The sequence below is a fragment of the Ornithorhynchus anatinus genome, chromosome 9 (genome assembly GCF_004115215.2).
Source record: "Ornithorhynchus anatinus isolate Pmale09 chromosome 9, mOrnAna1.pri.v4, whole genome shotgun sequence".
Taxonomy (NCBI): Eukaryota; Metazoa; Chordata; class Mammalia; order Monotremata; family Ornithorhynchidae; genus Ornithorhynchus; species Ornithorhynchus anatinus.
In genome coordinates, this window is record NC_041736.1 from 59,083 (window position 1) to 81,442 (window position 22,360).

General features: G+C 49.9%; 1 protein-coding gene across 2 annotated transcripts in view; it reads left to right on the plus strand.

The window, feature by feature from the left end:
• Positions 1 to 22,360, plus strand: part of MGAT5 (alpha-1,6-mannosylglycoprotein 6-beta-N-acetylglucosaminyltransferase) — a 78,948-nt gene that overhangs the window by 25,634 nt on the left and 30,954 nt on the right. For both annotated transcript variants that reach the window (XM_029072154.2, XM_029072155.2), the window contains exons 2-5: positions 9,596 to 10,014; positions 11,569 to 11,736; positions 15,658 to 15,734; positions 16,500 to 16,589. In XM_029072154.2, the coding sequence (XP_028927987.1) occupies positions 9,774 to 10,014; positions 11,569 to 11,736; positions 15,658 to 15,734; positions 16,500 to 16,589 (576 nt within the window). In that variant the 5' untranslated portion in view covers positions 9,596 to 9,773. The remainder of the gene's footprint in view (positions 1 to 9,595; positions 10,015 to 11,568; positions 11,737 to 15,657; positions 15,735 to 16,499; positions 16,590 to 22,360) is intronic.

Genomic DNA, 22,360 nt, shown 5'->3' on the forward strand with positions numbered 1-22,360 from the left:
AGCTTACAATCTAGAGACAAGCTTACAGTCCTCCTTCTGATGGAACGGGTGTGATCTGGGCTCCAGACAGAAAACTGAGAGGGAAGAGGAAGAAGAACTGAAGCTTCAATTATCCATTTGTTTTTCTGCCCCATTCTCATGGCCCCAACACTTGGCTTGGTCCTCCCCCACCCCCGGCTTTCAGCTCACACTGCATGTTCTTCTTCCCCTGACCCTCCAACTTCACCCCTCGGGAATGTTCTCTGCCTCTCTTGGGTTAGGCCTCTGGAGTCATGGAGGTGTCAGGGCTATTGATTGGACGGTGCAGAGGGTTCCAGGGTCCAAGAGTGAACCAATCCAATTTCTCTGCTAAATATCATGGCTTGTGGGGCAAATCTTCACACTGAACTGCTTTTGAATGAACTTGAGTACTTGCCGGGTGCAGAACCTGGTACTGTGTGCAGGGCATGCCACCAGCCAGCCACCTGCGTGCAGAGCCCAGGATCGGGTGCAAAGGCGGGGGGTGGGGGGGTTAGGGCGTGGCGCAGGGGGTCAGGCTCAGGTGTAAGATATTTCCAGCCAACAAATTGCTGCCCTGAAACAGATGAGGATGTGAAAAATGGATGATGAAAGAGGAGGTAGATAATGATGATAATGATGACGATTACTACTACTGCCAGAGTCTCCAATGGTACCCACTCATCCCTCTGGGTCACTCCACCAACTTTCCTGTTGATTTCCACCCTGTGGCTCACATGTTGGCAGGCATCCCCCCCTACCCAATACCAAGGTACCAGGAAAACAGAGGGTGCTAGGGTCCATCTCGAGCTGCAGTGGAAAGAGGCCTGGAGAGGACACCTCGCTCTTCAGGAGGGTTGTCTTCCGAGCCGATGGTGGTGATGCAGACAAGGTGATGTCACTTAGCTGTCCATGGTGTGTGAGAGGTCAGCAGCCATACCTGAGCAGGACAAAGAGCTTTCAGACTAATGCGAGGGGGCAATCTGATTACCAAAAGGACCGTGAAACCATTGAGACCACGGAAAGGCATTTTTTCATATGTTGCTGGGCCTGGGTTTTTCCGGTGGCCACAGTCAAAAAAGTCTCATTTTCCTGCCTGAACTTTTAGTGGCATTTTCGCTAAACAGAGAGAAAAGACCATCAGTGCAATTTCTTGGGCTACCTGTTCCCAGAGCATGGGAAAGTGAAAGTTTTTTTTCAGTTAATCAATCATATGTATTGAGCACTTACTGTGTGTAGAGCACTGTACTAAGTGCTTGGGAGAGTACAATATAACAGAGTTGGTAAGTTACCTTCCCGGCTCATAACGAGCTTACAGTCTAGAGGGGGAGACAGCGTAGCTTACTGAAAAGAGGAAGGGCTTGGGAGTCAGAGGTTGTGGGTTCTAATCCAGCTCTGCCACTTGTCAGCTGTGTGACTTTGGTCAAGTCACTAAACTTCTCTGTGTCTCATTTACCTCATCTGGAAAATGGGGATTAAGACTGTGAGCCCCACGTGGGACAACCTGATTACCATGTATCTATCCCAGTGCTTAGAACAGTGCTTGGCACATAGTAAGCGCTTAACAAATACCATTATTATCATTATTATTATTATTATTCAATAAATGAATCCTGGATTTGTACATAAGTGCTGCGGAGCTGAGGAAGGTGTGAATAAAGTGTGCAAATCCAAGGGCAAGGGTGAAGCATAAGGGAGAAGGAGAAGAAGAAATGAGGGCCTAGTCAGGGAAGGCCTCTTGGAGGTATGCCTTCAATAAGTCTTTGAAGACCTGCTTCTCCCATACTCTCTGAGCATTCCCAAGCAGGGCTGCTGCAGCAGAGTCAAGCCAGGCCAATTCCACCTGAAAAACTCTCATAAGAAGCAGTTGGGATATTTACTGAGTGCCCAGTGGGTGCAACACACCGTGCTAAGCACTTGAGAAAGCATGAGACACATTACCCTCCCACCAGGAGCTTATGGGCAAGAAAACTCCTCCCTTTAAGGGCTTTGCCAAGTTACTGCCTCAAGAAATCTCAAAGGGAAACTTAAGTAAATAAGTTTGCCAATGGTGTTGCTGTTCCAGCTGTGTTTTGGGCACTAAAGCAGATAAGGCAAGCTGTAAGCCTACAGTCACTCGGGCCTACTACTAGACCATAGTTACCATCCTGAAAAGAGCCAGGTGGCACCTAATGGACTTTGTGCTCTGAAGTTACCTTGAGCAGAAATAGAGTTCCCACTCCCAACCCTGAGCACTATGTAAACATCAGTTCAGCCCATTCCCTAGGCCCATGAAGGTTATACTCCGGGAAAGCTCGCATTTTGCCTGGGCAACTTGACAGATGCCACGTTGCCGTCTAGCCAGATAGACACGTATTGTTGGGAGAACAGTAGCGGTATTCTATCCAAAACACAGAGTGAATTACATAGCATGGGAGAAATGGGTTCATCGATTGTTACTTCTTTTTTTATTCTTGTTATTCTTAGTATTATGGTATTTGTTACGTGCTTAGTAGGTGTCGGGCTCTGTTCTAACTGGTGGGGCGGATCCAAGTTAATCAGGTCAAACGCAGTCTCTGTCCCACATGGAGCTCACAGTCTAACTAGCGAGGGGAACAGATGAGGAAACTGAGGCCCAGAGAATTTAAATAACTTGCCTAAGGTTACACCACAGGTACACGGTGGGGCTGGAATTAGAACCTAGATCCTCTGACTCCCAGGCCTGGGCTCTTTCCTTTAGGCCATGCTGCTCCTCTGTGTTCTCTGTCCTCAAGTTTGTTTTTCTGATGTGCATTGTGCAGGAATTGCCCTGCCATTGGCACTTTCTTACTTCTTCCATATTACAGTTTGGTTGACTTTGAAGATAGAGGAGAGAAGCGAGATCAGCGCTTCTTCACCTGGCTGAAATGTCCACATGGGAGGGTTCGTGGCCCAGAAAACTGGTGGGAAACCACCCCCACCCCCGCCAACTGCTTCTTGCCTGCTCCCTTTCCTCACCCCCAGCGGTGGCCACCTCAGGGCAGAACAGCATGGCCAGCACCATTCCACTGCAGCACCTGAGTCTGGATGATGGCCACCTTACCGCTAGAATCCAAAACCACCCATAACTGGGGAAAATCCATGACATCGAGCAAAATGAAAACTTGGCTGAAGGTATTAGTTTTTCCTGGAAAATGCCTTGGGTGGAAAGATTTATATGTTATTGCTGCCTTGCTGGTCCCTCACCCATCTCTCCATCTTCCAGCCCATGCTCCCATCCATCCTACGTCCCACCCCTTGCCCCTGACTCTGCTTTTCCTGTAGCCTGACTGTACCAAGTTCCATTGGTTTTCTTCTTCCTCCAAGTCCGAAGATGCCATTTCTATAAAGATCTCTCTGATGGCTAAAATGATGTTTGGGCACGGGCCTGGGAGTCAGAAGGCCTTGGGTTCTGATCCTACCTACGCCACTTGTCAGCTGACTGACCTTGGGCAAGTCACTTCACTTCTCTGGGCCTCAGTTGCCTCATCTGTAAAGTGGGGATTGAGACTGTGTGCCCCTCATAGGACAGGGACCGTGTCCAACCCTCTTTGCTTGTATCCACCCCAGTGCTTGGTACAATGCCTGACACATAGTAAGAGAGTAACAGATACCACAGTTAGTATTGGTTGGTAGTGCTGTGGTAAGTGACAATGACTTGGTTTGAAGCAATGCCATTCAAATGGAGACTTGTTTTTTCTCAGATGTACTTGTTACTTAACAGTCATTGTTTCATCTTGTCCCTGAGATGAAGGTTTGAGTCGAGCTCTGTTCTGGCTTAGTCCACTTGGATCCTTTCTGGAAGTTGTAAAGTGTTTGCCCATCTCCATGTTGCCCATCAAACAGCGCGAAAGTTCTAGCCGTGACTCATCACTGTGCTGCAACACGCGCTTCTATTTTCTCATCTTTGGGGAAAACCACAATTAAATAACAGGGAAATTCAGTAATTCAATTCCCCATCTTTGTCATTAATAACAAGTCTTACTGCATTTCTTGGAGCAACTTTGCTTACAGTTCTTAGAGTTTAGAGTTTCTGAGGTGCTGTGTTGGCTAGGGGCCTTTTCTATTTCTTTTCTTTTCTTTTTTTTGACACTAAGTTACTAGTCCAAATCACTCTATTGTAAATTTGTCTTTAAACCACACACACCAGGGATTCAAAACTCTGGAGTCAATAGAGATCACCCCCAAACCCTGAGAAGAAGATTAAGGAAAAACTCTGGAGAATGTAGGGTGCCTCAGATTTTGCTCCTGTGCCTGCCTTTGCAAATTGTGTGTCTACACATCAAACATTGGAGGTGGGGGATGGCTGGGTGGGTGGGAGCGGTGGCTGAAAGTGTAAGGGGCAGAGAAGATGGGGGCTGGAAGTAGAGGGGTTAGAGGAGATGAGGGTGGGGACTGGAGGTGGAGGAAGAAGAGGAGATGTGGGTGGCTGGCATGAAGGTGGAGGTGACAGTGGTTGGATGGAGTTGAGGTCACAGGTGGTGATGATGGCGACAGCAGTGAGTGGTGGCAGTGGTTCGTGGTGACTTGCTCTGGTAATCTGATTTCCCTTTAAGAATGCAGTAGGCATAGGCATAGGTTAATGCACTCCTTTCTCTCTCCTTCTTTCTCCAGATTAAAAACCCTTTTATTATTCAATTTTAACACATTAAACTAATTGCATTACTTCCTTCTGTGAGGCAGAGTGTGTCAGTCAGACTGTAAAAAACTTCCCCCCCCCCCCCCCCCCCGGTGTCAGGTGAGGTAAATTAGCTAGGTTTGCAGTGGAAAACCTCTTGGTTTAGAACAGAGGTTTGCTTAAAGCCTATCTGCAGGCAAGACAGCCTGGTTCCTCTTCGTTCTGAACCCAGTGCTGCAGTGCTGGGCTGAGGCTGGCCCTTGCTCAGACAGAGGTTTCCCCAGGTAGAGTTGGCCTCACCTGCAGGATAGGCCTGGAGGGATCAGTCCCTGTTTTATCCCCAAACAAGCTCTGCTGCCGTATGGTTGGGGCGACCCCTGGAAACGGGGTGGAAGATATACAGTGGGATGCGGCCAGACAGACCATGCCAGGCCGGCCTTGGTGCTGGGTTGGCAATTAAAATTGCACAAGCAGTGTGGTGGTGTCCTCTGGTGCATAATTGCATCCTCTTCAGTCTTCTTGTCGCCCAGATTGCTGGGCCATAGTGCCAGGCCAGAGCGCAGTGGAATTGCATCGGAGGAGGCGGGGAAAGTGCGGGATTCCTGGGGTTCCAATCAATAAATCAATCAAGTCTTCAATCAAATCTATTGAGTGCTTATTGTGTACAGAGCAGGACTGTTAGGGCCCCTCTCCTGTGTTCCAAAAGTCATGTTGAATAAAATATCCGGGGAAGGAAAAACATGGTTTTCTCATCTGCGTCACGAATAAAGCAGCCGAACGCCAGGTCACGTACTCCACTCTTGAAGAGGTGCAAAGGCTGGATTTTGACATTATCAGGGCTCGCCCAATGACAGGCAACCATGACGGCCCTAGGCGGCAGTGGCGGTGGGGTGCAAAGCTATTTCTGACTTTAATCGTCTTCTGGGAGAGCAAAGGGCATGACGTGTGATAGTGCTTTGAACGAAAGCTATTTTGTGCCCCAAATATCATAGTCATAAAAGAAAGGAGTCGCAGTCAGACAGGCTGTGGACACTTGGTTCCAGCTTAGTGGATTTATGGTCAGTGACCGGAATGAAGCCGCTCGTGGTCGGAAGCAGATGTGCGATCGTTGGGCCCAGACTTGACGGGCTCTGACTATCAGTCAGGTCACATGCACGAAACTGCAGGGTGGCTACGGAATGGGAATTTCCCTTAGGGAACTTGGCACCTTTACAGGGGACAGGGTTGTATAGGTCGCAGCAGGTGAGCTGGAGTGGTGAGCCATTGCGAGCAGCAGTGAGCAGCGGTACACTATGCTAAGAGTCTCAGGAAGGATGGAGTCCCAAGCTGCTGTCACAGGATCCTGACAGCTGGAACCCTGGGGGATCGGAAAGCTTTTAACCCCCAAAGGCCTTTCAGGAACAGACAAGGACTGTTTGGAAGGTCAGAGAGGTATTAAACCCAGTGCAGGGAGTTAAGTCCCTGCCAAGGATGGCTCTCACTGTCAGTGGGAGCGGTTGGGAGGTGGCGACTTCAGTCCTCGGGAAGAAGCCTGGGGCTGCTGCGGCCCTGCCCATTTGTGTGGCTTTGATGTGGAGGCAGAGGGCGGCTCAGTCTGGGGGTTGGGAGAGAAGTTGGAGGTGCCCCCCTTGGGGGTGACAAGGGGTTCTGTCTGTGCTTTGCCCCTGAGGAGAGTTGACCGCTGTGCCTCGGGGGATGGAAGGCCCAGAGGGTCCAGGGGTTGGCCGACTGGCCCGAGGCCAAGAGAATGGATGATCTTATCCCTGCAAGGTTTTCCAAGAGAAGGAGGCAAGGGGGTCCTTATGCTGTCCACTTGTGGCACTTGGCAGGAGGGAAGATGATTGGTTAGATGAGATTGGTTACTGCTGCCTGACTCAGCGCCCTCACAGTCTTCCGCCTGGCTCCATTTGGCCATAAGGCCATCGTCCACTGGTGTCAAGCCACTTTTCCATGCTGTCCCTGCCACAAGAATTCCTCCATGCAACAGTCTCGGACAGCTCCCCTCACAGCTCACAAGTCTCTGTTGAGGGTTGGCCAGGGAGGAAGAAGCATTGTCTCAACAGCTGGTTCCCGGCATATCGGACTTCTTTCTTAAAAGGACTCATGGCTTGGTTCAGGATGTTGGTAGAGAAGTCCATCTGCTGAAAGAGAGAGAGAGGGGAGATGGACAACAGCACTTATGGACATATCTGTAATGTATTTATTTGTTCCAATGTCTGCCTTCCCCTCTAGACTAGAAGCTTATTGTGTGCAGGGAATGTGTCTGTTATATTTATTATATTGAACTCTCCCAAGCACTCTGCACTCAGTAAGCACTCAGTAAATATGACTGATTAGATCAGGGCTGCATTTACTTCATCTGTATCAAGTCTCAGGTGCCACATTATCAAAATATGCCTTTGTGCCACTACATCCCAAACTTCCTCTTTCCGGGATTTGTTCTCTGAACAAACCCTGGTTCCAGAAGCCTCTCCCTCTTAGACGTCCATAACCATCTGACACGTGGGGGCAGGAAGGATGCCAGTGGTCTCTGTTTTAGGGGCAGGGGCTGACCCCAGCTTCATGCCAAGTACTATTTTCACATTTTTGTTTAATGAGATGTACATCACCCCGATTCTATTTATTTGCTATTGTTTTAATGAGATGTTCTTCTCCTTGACTCTATTTATTGCCATTGTTCTTGTCTGTCTCCCCCGATTAGACTGTAAGCCCGTCAAAGGGCAGGGACTGTCTCTATCTGTTGCCGATTCGTACATTCCAAGCGCTTAGTACAGTGCTCTGCACATAATAAGCGCTCAATAAATACTATTGAATGAATGAATGAATCCTCTCTCCCTGCCCCCAATAGGTGTCTCACGCCTAAGCAGACAGACGTCAAAGTTCATGGATCTTGGTTTGGCCACCATCCAGCTCTGAGTTGTGGGCGCTTAGGTTTGGGAGGCAGGGCTCCTCAGCTCTCAGCTGTCAGATCCCGGATCTAGAGTGATTCCCACTGCTGACCACCAGGGACAGATCGTTTCCTTTTCCGAAAACGATTTCACATCCCAGGGTTACTTGCTCATTAAAGGCATTGTCTGGAATGTCTCTCCAGCATTCATGCTGATCTTATGCTAAGTCCACAATTCTGAGTCTCTCCCACACAAGCTCATGCCTCTCACCAAAGGCCAAAGGCCCTCTCGTAGAGGAAGAGTGTGCATGGGGCATAAGCAGAGTGCCAGGAGAGGGGCCATGTGCCCATGGAGACACTGACTTTAGACCCAGAGTGTTAGTTTTTGAGGGGTTGGGCAGGGCAGGGCTGGGCCACTGACCTTAGGCCCAGAGTGTTAGTTTTTGAAAGGTTGGGCGGGGCAGAGCGGGGCCGCTGACTCTAAGGCTCGGAGTTTTGGCTTGTATGAGTTGGGTGAACTGGGCCACCGACTCTAGGTCCAGAGTGTTGGCTTGTGTGGCACTGGGAGGGGCTTGAAGATTAGAAAGGCACAATGAAGGTTTAGTGTGCCCACAGAGAAACTTGGTGGCCACTTTTCAGTCACTCAGCATTGATTCTGCCTTCAATATAGCCCATGTTTCCTAAGACACAGAGACTGCTGGAGTGGAAGCCGCTTGTGAACAGGGAAAATGTCTTGGGCTTTTGTTGGGCTTTCCCAAGCACCTAGTTTGAAGCACGTTGTCCTCAGTGAGTGCTCAATAAATACCATTACCAGCACTGCTACCAGTCACATGCTTGGTGCAGACGTGCCGTGGTTTTGCCAGTGGTTCATGCCTTTTGCTTTCACTCCGTCCTTTTTGGCCTGAGCAAATGCCAGGCAAAGTCCTGGGAGAAAATTTACCCAACTGCAACTTGCCGAACAGGGAGTCCCTGTGGCTGAGTTCCCCGTTGGCAACTGAGGCGAGGATAGAGGCTTGTTTTGTTTTGCTGTCTTCCCCTTTTAGACTGTGAGTCCGTTGTTGAGCAGGGATTGTCTCTATTGCCGAATTGTACATTCCAAGCTGTACATTGTACAGCTGTACATTGTACAGTGCTCTGCACACAGTAAGCGCTCAATAAATACGATTGAATGAATGAATGAATGAATGAATGAATGAATGATGTCTTCCAGCACCTCGGTCATCAATCCTCTTCTCAGAGCCTAAAGAACAACTCCTCTGCTGCCTTTTCAGACGCCCAGCACACTAACCCAAGGCTGATTGAGGCCTCACCGTTTAATATTTGGGGTCCTGATCCTGAGAGTCGCAGGAGGCCAGTCTAGAACACAGTAGTCTAGACTGAGGATTCAGAGAGAGAGAAGTTTAGGGGTGTTGGGTGGTCCACTGTGGGTCTCTGGTGGGAAAGTCGATGAGGCTGCTCTGTGGATGGTGTCATCCCATGATGAGATTTCTCCATGGACAGGATCGAGCCATGGATGGGGTTGCGCCCTGGATGGGGTCATGCTGTGGATGGTGTCGTTCCATGGATAGAGTTGCACTGTGGTTGGGGTCACATCATGGACAGGGTTGTTCTGTGGTTGGGGTCATACCCTGGGTGAGGTGGCTTCGCGGGCAGTTTGCTCTAAGGACTATGCACGTACTTGCTTGGATGGAGCAGAGCATGGCTCTCTCTAGCCCCCACAGGGGAACGCTCTCACCAGCCCACCCCCCAGGCCCTACCTAGAGCCCCAACCCTGGTCTCTCCGGCTCCAGCTCATTTTCAGCTAAGGACCTCTGGGCCAGGCCAGGGTCTGGGTCCACACCTTGGCTAAAGGAACCACCCCCCAGGGTTCACCAAGCTCCTGCAGAGCATCCCTGACGTCCCCCGCTGCCCTGAGAGGATGCACACTTTGGTTGTTGGTCCCAGCTGCCAAGGGGCCCGGTGTCCATGCCGCTTGGTTGCCGACTCCCTAACACCAGGGAAATGGTCCCAAAGAAGCGAACAGGGCACCAGCCCAGACAGTGGGGATAGGTCCTGCTCTGGGTAATCTCTGCTGTCGTTTCCTCTTCCCCTGGCAGCACGATGGATCTGGACGGCGGAAATGAACTCAGCCAAGAGCCGGCGCAAGACTGACAGTCGGGTCGCAGGCAAGGCCATGAGTCAGCCCCTGCAGCGGTTCCCGCTCCTCTTCCTCCTCCTCCTCCTCCTCCTCACCCTCCTCCTCTGAGTGAGCTGAGCCCGACCCCAGTGGCAGCCATGGCGTTCTTCACCCCCTGGAAACTCTCCTCCCAGAAGTTGGGGTTTTTCCTGGTGACTTTTGGCTTCATCTGGGGAATGATGCTTCTGCATTTCACCATCCAGCAGCGAACTCAGCACGAGAGCAGCTCGGTGCTGCGTGAGCAGATCCTGGACCTGAGCAAGCGCTACATTAAGGCCCTGGCCGAAGAGAACAGGGATGTGCTAGATGGGCCGTACGTGGGGACAATGACTGCATATGGTAAGTGACCAAGGCTCATTGGGGGTACCCCTTAACCTCATACACACACACACAGCCACGTAACACCCTCTATCAGTACATGCAACCTCACGGCCCTCCCACCCCACCCCCCACACCCAAACATAGCACTATTTATATAGCACATAAACCTATTTCTGTAAAATACCTTTTCTCCCTCCCCCACATAGACTGGGAGCCCAGTGCGGGACAGGAACTATGTCTGACCTAGTTTTGTTGAATCTACCCAAGTGCTTAGTACAGTGCTTGGCACTTAGCAAAAGCCACAATTTCTATTTCCAGTTCCCAGGATTCTGCTTGGCCCTGGACCTCGCTGGAGGTGCATAAGGAGATTCATCGTCCTCTCCATTGTTTTCAGCAGTTGATCCAATGTCAGTGCTAGGAACTGGGGGGGTTCTTCATCATAGGAACATCAGACCACTATCATAAGAAAGATGGAATCAATTAAGTGCCCCCGGAGCTGGGCTTAAAAACATGTATTTGAATTCAGAGAATATGGGGCTACGTACCCAAAACCCAGGACCAATCCCAGCCATCCTGTTTTTGGGAGAATCAAAGACAGGTATGGACCTAGAAAGTCCACTCCAGGTGCCAGGAAAAAAACTGTATGAGCTCCAGAGACCATGTCTGAGCCACCCCTACAGACAGACAAGAAAAAACTAATAGGATTTGATTCTGAACGGAGCGAGAAACAATCGCAGAATACTGGGGGAGAGATTCACGAGATAATTATCTGCAGCTCCTGAAGGATTTGGAGGCTGATCCACACACCATTCACCTAGAAATCAGCCTTAATCAGGTGGCCACGTGCACTGAGCTGCAAGAGTGATCCCTGAAGATCAGGGTTTGAGCTGCAAATTATTCACCAGTGACACTTAGAAGAAAGTTCACCCACACTAACCTTCCTTTTTATCCCAAATATAGTTTGGATTTACCACATGCAATGAATTAGGTCCTAGGTGTCTCAGTACGGCTATCCCAAACCCCGCCTCATCCCCAGCAACCAGCAAAAGAAGAGGCCCAGAGTCCTTTCCTCTCTCCCCTGCAGAATTCAGTTCCACTCCCACATCAGGGGAGGGAGAGAGGAGCTTTTCAGGGTCGGGGGAAGGAACTTTTCCCTCTTGGCCCAAAAGCCAAATCTTCCCAGGTTACTCCAAACATCCTGGACATATGGAGTGGGGAGGAGCATAGGATGGTACCAGTATGGTGGCTAACACTGTGGTCTGGGGTAATGTGATCAGAGCTGACTGCTCTGCTTTGGGCCCACAGGCTCAGAGGGTATCTTAACCCTGTTTTGCAAAAGAGAAATCTGACAGAAAGGTGATGTGATTGCCCAAGGTCACACAGTGGATCAGTGGTAAAGCTGGTGCTAGAATCTGGATCTCTTGACTCCCCATCCTTTACTCATTCCACTAGGCCCCACTGCCTTTCCATGTGACATCTTCACTGAGTTAGACAAAAATCCATCTGACACAGGATTTTGTCTCTGGCAGTGGAAATGGGCACTGGAAATGATGAGTTTGTTTTCTGTTGCAGATCTGAAGAAAACTCTTGCTGTCTTGTTGGATAATATTCTGCAGCGAATTGGCAAGTTGGAATCCAAGGTGGACACTCTTGTGATCAATGGCACAGGGGCCAACTCTACCAATGTCAGCACCACAGCTGTCCCCAGCTCAGGAGCAGTGGAGAAGCTTAACGTGGCAGGTGCGTGGGGCAGACAGAGGTGATGCGGCCAGTGGTGTTCACTGAGTGCTTACCGTGTGCTTAACACTGTGCTGAGTGTTGGGGCAACCATCTGGATCTGGTCTGAATCCCACGGAGTGCTCCCGCCCCAAACTTTGCCTTGACTTTCGGAGAAACTCCTCAGTTAGACGTGCCCCCTGGGCTAGCTGGCAAGTGATAATAAAGTTTACTGACTTCATCATTCTGTATGTGCTGTAGACAATACCACCACCCTCCCTGCCTCACAAGCCTGTAACCTTGGTGTTGTCTTCAAATCATCTCTTTCATACAATCCACCTATTTAATCTGTCACCAGATCCTGCGAGTTCAATCTTCATCGCATCGCTAAAATCATCCTTCTTCTCCATTCAAACTGCTGCTACGCAGATTTTTTTTTCTGTATTTAAGCATTTACTATGTGCCAGGCCACATTACTATGGGCTGGGGTAGATATAAGCCTTATCAGGTAGGACACAGTCCCTGTTCCACAAAGGGCTCACAGTCTTATTCCCCATTTTGCAGATGAGGTAACTAGGCACAGAGAAGTTAAGTGACTTGCCCAAGGTCACACAGCAAACAAATGGCAGATCCATAAGTAGAACCCATGTCCTTCGGACTCTCAGGCCTTTGCTCTATCCACTAGGCAACTCTGCTTCTCCTGATCCAAGATGATCTGAGCACTTATCCTATTCCACCATGACTACTGCATCAGCCTCTTCATTGACTCCACCCCACCTCCATGCCCTGCCTCCTGACTCTTCCTCTTATTTCACTCTGTTGCCCTGATCATGTTTCATAAAAAATGTTGAGTCCACGTTTTCCCGGTCCTGAAGAGCCTCCAGTGGTAGCACATCCACCTCAGTATCAAACAGAAACTCCTTATCATCAGCTTTGAAAACATTCTATCAGCTCACCCCCTACTTCAGCTTCCCTGGTCTCCTTCTCCAGCCCAGCCTGAACACTCTGCTTCTCTAATGCCAGCTTGCACTGTGCACCAATCTCATCTATCTCACCATTGACCCCTTCCCCACATCCTCCTTCTGTCCTGAAACTCCCTCCCCTTTCGTGTAGGCCAGGCCACCACCCTCCCCACCTTCAAAGCCTATTAAGGTCACTTCTCCAGGAGACCGTTCCTGATTAAGCCCTCCTTTGCCCGACTCCATCTCCTTTCAGCGTCCTCTGTGCACTTGAATCTGTACCCTTTGGGCATTTGCTATTCACTCCCTCCTCATTCATTCATTCATTCATTCATTCAATTGTATTTATGGAGTGCATGCTGTGTGCAAACCACTGTACTAAGCACTTAGGAGAGTACAATATAACAACAAACAGACACATTCCCTTCCTACAACAAGTTCACAGTCAGCCCGTCACCACTTGTGTACACATCCACAAATTATATATTCCTATGAATGTCTGTCTCCCTTTCTAGACTGTAAGCTTGTAATGGACAAGGAATGTGTCTGCCAACTGTGTTGTATTGTACTCTCCCAAGTGCTTAGTACCGTGTTCTGCAACAATAAATGCTCAATAAATACCATCAGTTGATTGTTGTGCCAGGTCCAGCCCACCTGATTCGAGTGACAGTTCCCTGAGGGATGGGAGTTCCTTAGTGAGAGTGGAGGTTGCTTGGAGTATGGGTGCTCTGGGGCAGGAGAGGGGGTTCCCTGGATGAAGTGGAGACTCCCTGGCCAGTGTTAGGGATCCCGGGTCGGTGTGGGGGTCACCTGGTGGGAGTAGGGGTTTTGTGACTGGTGTGGTGGCTCCCTGGGTGGAGTGGAAGCTCTCTCGCCAGTGTGGGGGCCCACTGGTGGGACTGGTATAGTGGCTCCCTGGGTGGAGTGAAGGCTCTCTGGCCAGTGTGAGGGCTCTCTGACATATGTGGAAGCTCTGTAGCAGGTGTGGGGGTGCCAAGGATAGAGTGGAGGCTCTCTGGACAGTGTTGGAGATCCCCTACCAGTGTAGGGGCTCTCTGATGGGAGTGGATGGCCTGTGACAGGTGTAGGGGCTTCCTGGCTGGGGTGGGATCATCCGGAGAAAGTGAAGCATAAAGAAGGACCCCCTCTGGCCCCAGTAGCCAGAACTTTGCTCCTCCCCTCGCCTCCCCCTAATAGAGACCTCCACTACCACTCCACCTTCAGAGAGCAATAGGGGACAAATCCAGGGAGAGCAAAGGGCCTTGGGGATCTACTGGTCTTGTCCTCCCCGTCGCCTTGTCGGGGCAGCATGACCCCTGGGCTCATAGTTTTTCGTGATCTCGGGAAAGTCCTTGCCTGCCACTGTCTGGGTGGGGCAATGCAGCGTGAACTTGAGGGTGACTTTCCGGATATCCTGCCGCTGCAGGTGTCAGACCTCTGGGGGCAACCACAACCACCACTGTAATGGCAGCTGCAGCGAGTCTTGTGGGCCCAAGAATCCCATCTCTCAGGCACCTTAGAAACCCAGCCCTTGGGGAACCCTAGAAACCCATCTCTCAGAGACCTCAGACCTGAGTCCTCAATTGGGTGGCTGCTACAAGGCTGTTGGGACCCCTTGCCATCAAGGAAGGCTGGTGGTGGCTGGTGACCAGGATGGACCCCACTAGGAAAGTCCCTGAAGCCTGAGCTTCCACGGTGCCTGACCTGGGCCCCGTAGAAGCAGTAGCAGGATATACTGAACTAAGTGCTTGAGAAAGAAGGACAGAAGCCTAAGACATGTTAATAATAATAATAATGTTGGTGTTTGTTAAGCACTTACTATGTGCCGAGCACTGTTCTAAGCGCTGGGGTAGACATAGGGGAATCAGGTTGTCCCACGTGGGGCTCACAGTCTTAATCCCCATTTTACAGATGAGGGAACTGAGGCACAGAGAAGTTAAGTGACTTGCCCACAGTCACACAGCCGACAAGTGGCAGAGGTGGGATTCGAACTCATGAGTCCTGACTCCAAAGTCCGTGCTCTTTCCACTGAGCCACGCTGCTTCTCGTGTTGCCTGCCTACAAGGAGATTTCTTACACTTTAACCAGAAAGACATAGTAATATTTACAGACTAAATATTTGGAATAAGTCATTGGCTGTTCAGTTGAAAAACACTGAGGAAAGGCATGAACGAGTATGCAAGTGGTGGAGGTGGCTGTTGGGTTGCTAGAAGTCAGTGGGAGAGATGCTCCAACTCCCACTAGGCAGATGGGAGAGCCGCTTTCCCCTTAAATTGCTTTGCTCAAAGTAAACCTGCTCAGTGCCCTGTCACATGCTCTGTGCCTTTAGCAAGTTTTAAATTGCAAAAAAAATGTCTTTCTAATCACTTTCTGCAAAAGAAAACAAAGGTATTAAAAATAGCTTTTAATTACAGTGCAGAGACAACGTCATCCAGGACACAAATCCTTTCTTCCCTGCAGGATCTGTTGGCTTCTGTAATTAGACCGGAACCCTCCCGCTGGTCCAGCTGCTTATTAAAATGTGCAACTTTTCCCCCTAACTTTAACTCAGTTAGTGTCGCTATAGGGAGCCGCTGCAGCTGCGCCCTGGCCAACTGGTGGGCTTTCTGTCTGAGCCCCAGCCCCTTTGGCCTGGCACCCCGGGGTCCCCCGGCTCACTGTCCCCTCCACGCCCCCTGTCCATGGCCCCTCTGCCAGGAGCTGCCTTCCCCCGGAGTCCCACTCCAGACCCACCCAAGCACCTACAATACTAAGCCCTTACCTTTGCTTCACTTTGAGATCACCTCAGAGCCACAAATTGTTCTGGATCTAGTTTCATGTTCCCTTTGGCGTTGAGGGGGAGGGGGGCAGTGAATCCCTATTTCGGACTCTTTTCTCCAAGCGGGAAATGTGTTGAGGGGGGCTGGTCCTGCTGGGCTGGCGGTAAGGGCAAGCGGAATGGGGGAAAGGCCAAGCTTAGGGTGTTTCCATTCTGCTGTCTCTGCAGATCTCATTAATGGAGCCCAGGAGACATGTGACTTGCCCCCTATGGACGGCTTCCCTCACTGTGAGGGGAAAATCAAGGTAAGGCTGAGAGGGGCAAGCGTGGACAACTTACCTGTTGAACTGCATGTGCTGGGTTCCCTGATCTCAGCAGAGACTGCCACCTGCCCCCTCCCCTCCAATCCAAGGGGGAATGGGCTCTTTTCCAGGCTGGGTTGGATTCCCCCAGCAAGGTTTCTGGCCAGGTGTGTGTGTGTCTGTCTGTCTGTCTTTCTGTCTGTCCCTCTCTCTCTCTCTCTCTCAACAGGCACTGAGGGTGGTTAACGTCTGGCCTGTACTTTTTGCTGTTTGTAGTATTTGGAACTCTGTCTGACCCAAAGTCTCCCCAGCCCCACCCTGGGGGCGCCTTTCCCAGATGGAAACAGAGTGTCCTGTTTTTGCATCCAGCCTAGGGAGCAGAGAGCAGCTGGCAGGGTCCAGGGAAATGCGTCAGGTGGGCCGGGGGGAAGCAGGATTAACCCAGAGAGGAACACTGAGGTTGTGTCTGGAATCTCAGTATTTCTGCCTCAATCTGTCCCTTCCCAGCCAGCCTGGCTACAACTTGCGTTCTCCTCTGTGAATATCAAACAGTTCCTGATTTTGTCTGTGTGCCACATCAAATAGTTCCTGATTTTGCCTGTGTGCCTGTGTACAGTCAGGGCAACCCCTGACTCTAAAGTCAGCTCCCGGCCAATGCTCCTGGCCATTGTTTGGCTTGAGTGAGTCTATCTATCCAGCTTCTCTTCTAGTCAAGGGGGGAGTTTTCCAAAGTTCTGACCCAGCCTCTCCTCTGCTCTTGTGTTTCAGTGGATGCGAGATATGTGGCGATCAGACCCCTGCTACGCAGGCTACGGTGTGGACGGCTCCACGTGCTCCTTCTTTATTTACCTCAGTGAGGTCAGTAGCCCCGTGGCCTAGGCCAAGCACTTGCCCCGTTGCTGTTACTGACCATTGGCTTAGGGCAGCTGAGGCAGCATGAATCCAACTGTGGGAAGACAACGAGGTGGGTCTTGTTTCTGTAACCAGGCCCGGCCCTGACAGCGCCATTCCCAGAGTCGCTCTGCACCTGATGTCCCCTAACTGAGAGTGAATGCCTCCATTTCCCAAACTGGGAAACCAAGGCACAGACTGATGCAGTGAGGGCTGGCTAGGTGAAGGAAACAGGGCTCAGGTTTCTGGGCTCTGGTTCCACATTTTCTCCCCAACACCACCGCACCGCAAAATCCCTTCTTGCACCCCTGACTGCGATCCAGGAGGCTGGTGTCGGCATTACAGACAGCTCAGCTTACAGCATGTTTTGGGCTCAGTTCTGCTCCATCTACTGCCCACCACCCACCCTGGTTCCCCAGGCCATTCTTCTGGCACACACCCACCTCCCATCAGAGACTGTGTCTTCCCCAGCCCTCAAACCAGATCCTCATGGACCAGGAAGCTCAACCTGGCTCCGGCTCCAGAGAGGCTGCCTTCCTGACACCTCTCCCATCCCAGTGGGCCCCACCATGACCCGCCTCCCAGCCGCGTGGCTCCAGGGTGCACAATGGGGGTGGGTGTGATGCCGGGGTTGTGGATTTCCCAGCTGGAAGGTGGCTCGGGCACCGTTCTCCAAATTCAACAAAATGTGTGTTAGTCTCCAGCCACAGTCACCGCTCCCATTTTGGTGGAGCCTCAGCCAATGGTGGTGAGCCTGTGCTTTGGCACTGTAAGTTCTCTTCCCTGTGGCAAATGTTCCTGTCCACTTCATTTTAGGAACGTTTGGTTCTCCCCGGTTTTTCAGAGTTTCGGTTGTTTGGGGGAGTGCCGAGCTTCCCATTTCTCATGGCTTTGTAGGTTCAGCTACACTGAGAACCAGTGCTGGTGTGGGACATTGGTCCAGATGTTCAGGCCCAAGATTGCCTGGCCCAAAAAGCTAAAGGTGATACCAGATTGCCCCGTCTTCCCCTGCTGCCCCTGCTGGAGAGGGAGTGAAGTGTTGCGGGGACAGTATGTCAGATGAGAAGCAGCTTGGCTTGGTAGAAAGAGCACTTGCCAAGGAATAAGAAGACCTGGGTTCTACTCCCGGCTCTGTCATTTGTCTGCTCCGTGATCTTGGGCAAGTCACTTAATGTCTCTGTGCCTCAATTCCCCCAAACTGTAAAATGGGAATTAAGATTGTGAGCCCCATGTGGGCATGGACTGTACCCAACCCGATTATCTTTTATCTACCTCAGTGCTTAGGATAGTGCCTGACTTACACTTAACAAATAACATGAAAAAATAATTAGGCACACGGCAGCATTCTAGGCAGGGGGTAAGGCAAAAGATGTCGGGGTCAGGACCCAACTAAGTGATTGGAGATGGTGTGGAGTGTGGCAAGTCACTTAACTTGGCTGTGTCTCAGTTACCTCATCTGTAAAATGGGGAATAAGACTGTGAGCCCTATGTGGCACAGGGACTGTGCCCAACCCATTTATCTTGTATCTACCCCAGCCCTTAGTACAGTGCCTGGTACATAGTAAGTGTTTAGCAAATACTATATTAAAAAATACCCCAACAAGTTGGAGGGAGGGAGGGGGATGGGAGAGGTGAAGGCAGGCTCAGGGATTACTGAAACTGGGGGAAGAGGTGAGGGCAGGCCCAGGGGTTGCTGGGGTTGAGGGAAGGTGAAGACCCTCCCAGTGCCCCAAGAACTCAGGGAGGCCTGTTCCCGGAGCATTCTCTCATTCCGTGCGGGGCGTGGGAGAACAAACCTCAGAAGCCTTGCTGCTATTCTGGGTCCAGACATTCCTGCAAGCTTGTTGTGGACAGGGAATGTGTCTGTTGTTGTATTGTACTCTCCCAAGTGCTTAGTATGTGTTCTGCACACAGTAAGCACTCAATAAATGATTGAATGAATGAATGACTTTGGGGTTCATGTCTAGGGCCCCAGATTAGCCCTCCTAAATCAGAGAACTATGCTCACTATTTCTTGCATATATTGCAATGAAAAAATTGCTTTTCCATGTCCATCCATCATGTCTTTTTGGATACTGCCTACAGTCTGTCCTCACAGCTGCAGTACTTAAAGCATTTAGGCATTAAGGGGCCACATAGATATCAAACACAAGTCAAGTTTAAGAACTGTGCTGATCCCCATGGTTTTCAAAGTTGGCACAAAGCAAGCAATCTGCACCTATTCTGGTGAAAGTGTTTTCAGTTAGTTTGATTGGCTGACTGCTGCGCTGGAAGCCCAAAGCTCTGGCTCTGCCCAGGCAGAGGAGTCAGGCTAGAGAGGATTACCTTGTAGAGTGTCTTAGATGGGGCTGGGCCACTGTTGCGTGTCGTAGCCACTAGCAAGCTCTGGCCGTTTCAGTCCCCCACCTGTGTGGCATAATAATAATAATAGTAATAATGGTATTTGTTAAGCGCTTACTATGTGCCAAGCACTGTTCTAAGCACTGGCGTAGATAGAAGGTAATCAGATTGTCCCACGTGGGGCTCACGGTCTTAATCCCCATTTTACAGATGAGGTAACTGAGGCACAGAGAGGTTAAGTGACTTTCCCAAGGTCACACAGCAGACAAGTGGTGGATCTGGGCCTAGTGGAGAGAGCCTGGGCCTGAGAGTCAGAGGCCTGTGTTTTAATCCCAGCTGTACAACTTGCCTGCTATGTGACCTTGGGATGTCACTTAACTTCTCAGTGCCTCAGTTTCCTCATCTGAGAATGGAAATTAAATATCTATTCTCCCTCTGACCTAGATTGTGAACCCTATGTGGGATAGGGTCTGTGTCTGACCTGAATATCTTGTATAAACCCCAGTTTTAAATATACTGCTTGGCACATAGAAAGCGCTTAACAGATGCCACAATTATCACTATTATTATTATTAAGCATCTTGACAATTGGGTCATCACTGTGGCTTCTGAGATCCAGTGAGGAGCTGCTAACAGAAGCCCTTAGTAGAGCCTTGCTCTTTGGGTCTGGCTGAACTCCCCGTAACTTTCCTAACACTGTACACACCACCATCATCCTCTCTGGCTATTAACACTGCAATTTCCCCTGATCCATGGATTTAAATGCCATCTTGACTATTGCATCAGCCTCTTGTCTCTCTTCTCTCTCCAGTCCTTACTCGACTCTGCTGTCCAGATCATTTTTCTAAAAAGAAAATTCAGTCTCTAGCTCTCCACCCTTCAAAAACCTCCAACAATTGCCCATCCACCTTGATAGTATACAAAAACTCCTTACCATTGGCTGTAAGACATTCAATCAGTTCCCCCCCTAATACCTTACCTCGCTGATAATAATAATTGTGGTATTTAAGCACTTATTATATGTCAACCACTCATTCATTCATTCAATCAATCATATTTATCAAGAGCTTACTGTGTGCAGAGCACTGTATTAAGCACTTGGGAGAGTACAATACTACAATAAGTAGACGCATTCCCTGCCCACAGTGATCTTACAATCTAGAGGGAGAGACAGATGTCAATACAAATAAATAAATTACAGATATGTACACAAGTGCTGTGGGGCTGGAAGTGGGGGAGAACAAAGGTAGTAAGTCAGGATTACTAACCTCTGGGGTAGGTACAAGATAATCAGATCCCAAATAGGGCTCACAGTGCATGTAGAAAGGGGAACAGGTATTGAATCCCCATTTTGCAGATGACGGAACTGAGGCACAAAGAAGTTAAGTGACTCTCCCAAGGTCACAGATCAGGTAAGTGGAAGAGCCAATATTAGAACACAGATCCTCTGACTCCCAGGCCCAAACTCTTTCCATTAAGTCACGGTGCTCTCTGACTACAACCCAGCTGGCACACTTGGCTGCTCCCGCACCAACCTACTCACTGTATCTTGATCTCATTGCCCACATCCTCCCTCTGGCCCAGAACTCACTCCCGCTTCCTATTTGACAGACCACCGCTCTCCCCTCCCTCAAAGCTGTCCTAAAATCACATTTCCTCCAAGAGGCCTTTCCTGGCTGAGCTCTCATTTCCTCTATTTGCCTATGCTCTTTGATCTAAACCCCTTAAGCACTTTATGTTCATCACAACCCAGAGCACTTAGGTTCACATCTTTACATTCTCCCATTTCTCCCGTCTATATTATTTTTCTATATGTCATTCTCCCACTCTAGACTGTAAATTCCTTATGGGCAGGGACCCTGTCAACAAACTCTATTGTACTGTACTTTCTCTAGCACTTACTTCAGGGTTATGCATACAGTAAGCCCATAAGAAATCCATTGATCAATCGATTGCACAGCCTTGCCATTTGGCCTTGTCTTTTAGCTCAGCCTCGTTCATCTGTGTTGTTCAGCTACAATCAGTCGTGTTATTCTCCCATGTTGTTCAGCCATGCTGTTAAGCCGTGTCCAGCCTTGTCATCCAGCCATGTTCAGCATTTTTTTAAATGGTATTTGTTAATTGCTTATCATATGCCAGGTGCTGATCTAAGCGCTGGGGTAGATATAAACTATTTAGGTTGGACACAGTCCCTATCCCACATGGGGCTCACAATCTTATTGTCCATTTTACAGATGAGGTACCTGAGACGCAGAGAAGTGAATTGACTTGCTCAAGGTCACACTGTAAACAAGTGGTGAATCCAGGATTAGAACCTAGGTCCTTCAGACTCCTAGGCCCATGCTCTATCTTCTAGGCAGCACTGCCAGCCACGTTACTCAGCCACTTAACTCCCTACCCCACCCCGGCCCCACCACCAGAAAGCCTGCCTGTCCCTCTCTGGGTACAAGCACGTTTAATGCTGTGGAACAGACCTGGGGGCTGAGAAACACGGTTGCCGCAAGCTCCGGTACAGGCTTTTTTCAATGATTCTTGTTCAAAAATGATATGATTTTTCCCACCCAATTGACACTTCTACTACTAATCAGGCAGTGGTATTCATTGGATACCTGTTGTTTGCAGAGCACTGAGAAGCAGCTTGGCATAGAGGGTAGAAAACAGGCCTGGGAGTTAGAAGGCCATGGGTTCTAATCTCTGGCCCCACCACTTGGCTGCTGTTTGACCTTGGGCAAGCCACTTCACTTCTCTGAGCCTCAGTGACCTCATCTGAAAAATGGGGATTGAGACTGTGAGCCCCACATGGGACAGGGACTGCATCCAACTCAATTTGCTTGTATTCCCAGCACTTAGTACAGTGCCCGGCACACAGTAAACACATAACAAATACGATTATTATTATTAGTACTTGGGAGAGTATAGTGAAAGCTTACAGTCTAGTGGAGGAGACAGAGAGCAGAAGAAATCAGAGGTAGTAATGGAGTATAGCTGTGGACATAAGGACAACTGGAGGTTCTGACACCCCTCGGAGGCTTCAACTCCACCCCAGAAAAGGAAAGCAGAACAAGAGCTTTGGGGTCACAGAAACAAACCTTGGATCTTTGGTTATGGCATCTGACTAAGCAGTGCCAGCCCTGGCCCCTCTCACCTGGCATGAGCTGTCTCCTGGATCCTGGGTGGGCCTTGGGATGGTTTGGGCCAAAGCCAGTTTATGGCATTCATGGTTAATCCAAGAACCGGTTAATCCAGTGATCAGAGGGGTGCAGTAAAACTAATCTCTCCATGTGAATACCCCTTTGGAAAACTGAACAAGACTGGGTGTGTTCTGCCAGAGGTGGCCAAATCATATGAGTCCCTCCCAACAGGCAGTCACCTTCTCCTGGATCCTGGGCCTCAGGGTG